Source organism: Triticum urartu, chromosome 3 (genome assembly GCF_003073215.2).
Source record: "Triticum urartu cultivar G1812 chromosome 3, Tu2.1, whole genome shotgun sequence".
NCBI lineage: Eukaryota > Viridiplantae > Streptophyta > Magnoliopsida > Poales > Poaceae > Triticum > Triticum urartu.
In genome coordinates this window covers 80635771-80641571 of record NC_053024.1, presented here as the reverse complement: position 1 = coordinate 80641571, position 5801 = coordinate 80635771, and the positions used below count along the sequence as shown (strand labels likewise).

General features: G+C 45.0%; 1 protein-coding gene across 2 annotated transcripts; it reads left to right on the top strand.

The window, feature by feature from the left end:
• The first annotated feature begins 821 nt into the window (after window positions 1-821).
• Window positions 822-3415, top strand: LOC125542992. Of its 2 annotated transcripts, XR_007298215.1 has the most exons (4): window positions 822-1133; window positions 1995-2075; window positions 2429-2895; window positions 3095-3415. XR_007298215.1 is itself a non-coding variant. In XM_048706237.1 (3 exons), exons 1-3 carry the CDS (start codon window positions 969-971, stop codon window positions 2792-2794), a joined length of 612 nt encoding a protein of 203 aa, XP_048562194.1. In that variant the 5' UTR covers window positions 822-968; the 3' UTR covers window positions 2795-3415. The 2 variants fall into 2 exon arrangements, 1 of the variants encoding a protein (XP_048562194.1); XM_048706237.1 differs by having other exon boundaries at window positions 2429-3415.
• The last annotated feature ends 2386 nt before the right edge of the window (window positions 3416-5801 follow it).

Below are 5801 nucleotides of genomic sequence, written 5' to 3'. Positions count from 1 at the left end.
TTTCCCTTTTTTGGGTTTTCAGTACACATTCCACATTTTTTTGCATATAAATAAGGAAATTTTTTGTATACATTTTTACCATTTTTAAGTACACGATTAACATTTTTTGAAATCTTATATTTTTTTATGTCTACCTTTTTTTGTACAGATTGTACACTTTTGGTATATATCTATTACTACTTCTAATACATATTTAACATTTTACAAATACATTATTAACATTTTTTAATACATGGTCAACAATTTTTTTATATACACATTGTTTATATATTTAAAATGCATGATTAATTTTTTTGAATACGAGATTATTTTTGTTAATACATGGTGCATTTTTTTCTACGCATTTAACTTTTTTTGATTAAAAATAATTCAGGTAGAAAGTTAACATTTTTTGACTGCATGATTAACATTTTTCAAAACATTATGTAAAGTATAGTTTTGTAATATACTCCAATGCTTTCCGGATTATAACATGTTTTGATATTTCAATATGGACTAGATACAGACTAAAATGAGTGAACCTAGACACGGAAATATGTCTAGATACATTCAATTTAAAAAATTCTAAAACATCTTATTTCGGAACCGAGGGCGTACTTTTTTTAAATAATTTTTGGAAGTGTAAAAAAATGTAAAAAAAGAAATCAGAGAACGAAAATAAAAAAACGTGGAAAAACAGAAAAAGTAAAGAAAAAAACGATCCTGTGGCCTCCAGAGCACCTGGGCTGACCTATCTCGCGCTGCCCTTGACGCGAGGGTTCCCTTCGTGTCGCTCGCTATAGGCGAGACATAGGGGCACCCGGTCCAGGGAGCCCGCGAAGGCGTGGACCACCACCATACGTGACACCATCGCACTGCCATCAGACGCTTCCTCTCGTCCTCCATCTCCACCGTCGCCTTCACCTTCGCCTCTGCTCCGGGGAGAGCTTCCATAAGGTTCTCCGGCCCGTACCCCGGCTATCTTCCGGATGGAGGCGGCGCGTCACGCGGGGAAGAAGCGGGGTCCGGAGGACGACGCGGAGGCGGAGGTGCACCACACGTTCCGGGGCGCCGCCAACGCGCTCTCGCAGCTCTACGCGCAGGCCGTCGCCAACCAGAAGGCCTCCTTCATCGCCGGCGAGCGCCACGCCATGGTCCGTAAACTCAACCCCCTCCCCCGCCTCTCCGTTTTCCGCCGGTTGCCCGATTGATCGGTTGGCGCGTCGTCTGATCCTGCCTTGGCAGTTCTTGGGTCCGGTCAATGGCGAATTATGCAGGGATTAGAGGGTGATAGGGCTCCGCCTCGAGTTCTTTGTGATTCCTGGCCGTCTGGGATTGAGAATTTGGCTCCTTTTGCTGAATTTGGCCGAGAATTCTTGGTGTGGTGCTGGGATTGGGGGCTTCTTGGGTGGAGCATGTCACCTGTTCGTAGAAATTCGGTGTGCGGCGACAAAACCAGATATATTCAAAAAGAAAAATGCACGGCTTGGTACTTTGCCAAGATGGTGGTGTACTGTTGTGCGACACCATTGGAGCTGAAGAGAATTGGAGAATTAACAGCTACATCATATTACACAGTGTATCAACAGCGTCAGTTGGGCGTGCCATCCGGTGATCTCTATGAGACTAAGAGGTGCTTCGGATGGCGCTGCTAATGGCGCTACGATTCTTTCGATGTCGCGGCACGTTTCGGGGAACTGTGGTGGTAATGTTGTTTTTTCAAGTGGGTTAAGAGACTAGTGCAGAGCCCAAAGCTCAACACGGTGCACACAATCAGTTCTAAAGAGTAAAGGGTTTGCAATGTGCTGCATATATAATCATGTATGCAACTCGGATTTCACAAACCTTTTGATGATAGGAATCGACTTAGTGTTCAGTGGTAAGTTAGGTCTTTGTCTGAGCGGCATGTAAGTTGTATGCGGAATCTGTTCAGAGCACCACTTCGTGTTCTTCAATGTAGTACCACATACTGTCAGCTAATAATTTGCTTCAATTGACCCTTGGATTTTTGGCAGGAGCGTACCCATCGGTGGATATCCAGTCAGCATGAAGAAGCATCGGGAGTGTCTGTTGCTGATGTACTTGCTTACTTGCAGGTCATATGAATAACTTGTTCTTTTTTACTGAATATTAACTTGTCTCAACCAATTCTCTAAATCTGTTTAAACCCTAGGTTACATATTATGCCAATGCCTTGTCTCGGATGCAAAATGTAGCATGTGTTCGTTAACTAAGAGAATTGGCATCTCTTTTTGGTTCAGAGTAAGATATACAAACATCACAAAATCATTCATTTGCCCATTGAAATGCTAAAGCTGCTGGTAGCAATACATGAATTAACTTGTGCCCTCGCTCAAAAGATGATATTTCCCTGTTTGTTTTCTTTAGCCCTTGCTATTGTTATGTTAGTATCTGGCCCAAGTCCTTGATGCTTCTCTTCTTTATACAGAATGAGATTGAGAGCAGAGGAGGCATGGCAGGGTCTTCCCAACATCCAACTCCACAGCCAGCATATGGTCTTCCTTCTGCAAATGTCCAAATCAACTCCTTCTCATTTGGAAATGTGGCGGCTGCACTTGACTCTCAGCTGTACCAAACCGACCAAACAAGAACTGCAGGCATCTCAAACGTTTTCAGCAGTCCTTCACAGCAAAATTCCCATTCAAACCATCTGGTTCAGTGCTCAGGACATGGCCCTGTAAACTCCCCGCCAAGTGGAAGCAGAGCTCGGAACGACCATTCTCCACAGAACCAGGACTCCGTGCATCCCAATTCGTACGAGCCCTCCATGGATATGAACCATGATGCTCCTTGAAGTTGTGAACCACCATATGAAAGGTGACAACAGCATCAGTCAGTTTATTGGAACCTCCAATATCTGATCCTTATTTGCTGGAGAAGTCCCATGAACTAGAGGTACATGTGATTCCCCTCCAGAACTCTCTTGCCTTTGTCTGCGTCTCTTGGCACAAAGCTCCTGCCTTGTGACCATACTGCTCACTCTTCTGGCACCTTGTACATAACAGCCTGAAACTATCCTTCTGGTCTCTGCTGTTGATTGCGGATTGCGATCACCTGCTTTCTCGGTTGCTGAATGGAAGATGTGAACCTGCAGGCTGTCTCGGCATAATCGTGCCTGCATTACCAGTTCTTTTCTGGTGATTATTACCAGACGAGAGTCCATGCTCTGATCAACAAGGATCATTGTGGTGTTGTTGCATATTTGTGTTACTGATATCGCTGCTATGTATGTTCTATATGCACCTGTAAAAGATGCAGCGATGCAGAAAGAGATAGAACCTTGTTTCACCCCGTTCGTTTTTGTTGGTTGAGTGTCTTTACCTTGTAGATGTTACACAGAAAGCCTGTGTGTGTACCCTGAATAAGCACCGAAATAATATAAAATAATATACAGTTGACGATGGTTGTCAAGTTTTTTCCTGAGAGTACACCAATGGCGTACCATATCTTTATAGAAGAAAGCAAAGATATTTACAAGAGGCTTGCAATGGTTGTGAACATCTGAGCAAAGAATCCGCACCACTCCACCCAAGTCCTACCCTACTTTCTCACAAACCGGTGGAGACCTCCTACTTTAACACCTGCATCTTTCCAATCAGCAATCTCTCCGACTCTGAGGGTCTGGTTCTCAAGCTGAACAGGAGTTCTAACTTGGTGTACTCTGTCGAAGACGCGCGGATTTCATTGCTTCCAGAGGAACCATGCTGTAGCAATGACAAAGGGGGCAAAGCCGCGTTTTTCCTCCTTGCTGAAATTAGTTCTAGAGCGAAGCCACCAGGAGAGGGACGTATCTTGCATCGTCGAGCATTGCACATATGTTCGATGCTGTCCTCTTTCTGCAGGCAAGTATAACAAGGCGAAGTCTGGTCTTGCGAGCCATGGTTGGCACGGCGATATGAGTTACAGAGACTATGTTGTGCCGCAAGCCACGCAAAGATTTACACTTCAAAGGTGCCCAATTTCTCCAGATAGATGCAGCGAAAGGAGATCTTTCCAGTCTTTGACATAGCCATTGATACACCGAGCGCGTCATATACACGCCGGAGGTCACACAGGGCCACGCAAAAGTGGCAGTTGTCTGCGGATCCCACTGAACAGAGGCAATGGCCTGACAAAGATGAATATATTGGATGTCGGACGTGTGGTTCACCGTCCTTATGTTATGGGTATGAACCTCCACACAGTTGTAGATCATTGGCACCGTGTCCATGTATCCAGCGGTCCCTCCAGAACAAAATTTGGTGGCCATCTCCAACCGTGATCTTGACAACGTTGTCAACTTTCCCGTCAAACTTGAAGCATCAGAGCTTGTAATTGTAGATTCTTAACGCCTAGCTCTCCGGTGCAAGTCGACCTGCATATGGTATTCCAGGCCACCAAATACTTCCTCTGTCCCAGAATAAGTGACTCTTCGCCGCCCAGAGGAACGAGCGCATCCACTTGTCTAACTCCTCAAAAACCAGACATGAGCATCCGAAACCATCAGGTGGTGTATTGATGTAGCAGCGATGACAAATTTGACCAACACAAGTCGCCCCGGACATTGGATCAGACCTTGCTGCCATGGAGAGACAAATTGCTTTGCTTGGTCTATCATCAGTTGCCATCCCGCTTTCGTGAGTTGTTTGATTGCTAGCTGCAATTCCAGATATTTGCAAGGGAATTTCCCAATCCTGTAATGCAGCACGGTGGCTATCCGCTGTTCACACACGAACACGTCACCGTGTACCCTCGATGCCGGGGGTGATGCACCGTAGCTCACGTCGAAGGAGATCCGATCGAAAGTGCGGTATGCAGGCAATCCGGGGGCGTTTTTGTAGACCTGAAACCCCACATACCCGGAAGGGACCCGTCAGGGCGCGTGGCGGCTATGGGCTGCCCTAGGTCGACCTGATCGCCCCTAGGGCCTCGAGGTTCGCCGCCTTGCAAACGAAGAATGAACGAATAACGAGAAGAAGAAGAACAAGGGAGAGAGAGTAAGGGTAAAAGTGGTAGGTGGATTGATCGATTGTGTGTTGTTCAATCGGCCATCATCTCTCATCTATTTATGAGGTGGCTGGATTTCTTGTACAAGAAAGGGACTCCAAATCCCGTCCAAATCTTTTCAAAATTAACTGAACTCGGATTTAGGCAAGTCTAAGACATCAGTTTAGTTTTTGACTCTCACAGGCCACAAACGACCTCGGACGAAGATGCGCCCAAAAGTGAATTTGACTGTTTCGACGAGACGAACAACTTTAATGCTGAACGTTTTTTTGATTCGAGGCAGTCTTGTGGGTCGAAACGCTCGTGCAATATAAACAATTGGTGGCGCTACCTATCAGACACATGTCTGATTGGGCGTGCCATTTTTTGCCTGGTGGCAGGGCCTCTAAATTTTGCATAAGATCTCGGATTGAGATGTTTTATATATTAAAATTGATCGTTTCAACGAGGCAAAGACAATACTTGTAGAACATTTTCTTATATAAGGCCGTCTTGGTGGCTTAATCAGCCAAACTGTACTCTGAATATAAGATCTTAGTACTTTGAGCATAGTTTCGGCCTTTGAGATGAAATCGGATGGCGATGGCCTGAACTTCAAAGATGTTCATGCCGACTATACGTAACTTTTTTTTATGTAGACCACTTCTCCATTTGAGGTCATCTTAGTTAAGTTCTTGACCGTGCCAAAATCTGATGTCAACACATGCCCCCTGTTTTTTGGCAAAACTTGTGTGCCGAAAAATAACTTGCACGGAGTTTGTTCTAAGGACGATGTCAACACTCCATAGGCCATTTGCATGTTCTTAATATGATAA

What these genes read in the sequence shown, in the direction of transcription:
- LOC125542992 (XM_048706237.1), top strand. Translation starts at nt 969, where the DNA reads ATGGAGGCGGCGCGTCACGCGGGGAAGAAGCGGGGTCCGGAGGACGAC. An exon ending in CCGGCGAGCGCCACGCCATG is followed by an intron (nt 1,134 to 1,994) that starts GTCCGTAAACTC and finishes GATTTTTGGCAG; the next exon opens with GAGCGTACCCATCGGTGGAT. An exon ending in ATGTACTTGCTTACTTGCAG is followed by an intron (nt 2,076 to 2,428) that starts GTCATATGAATA and finishes TTCTTTATACAG; the next exon opens with AATGAGATTGAGAGCAGAGG.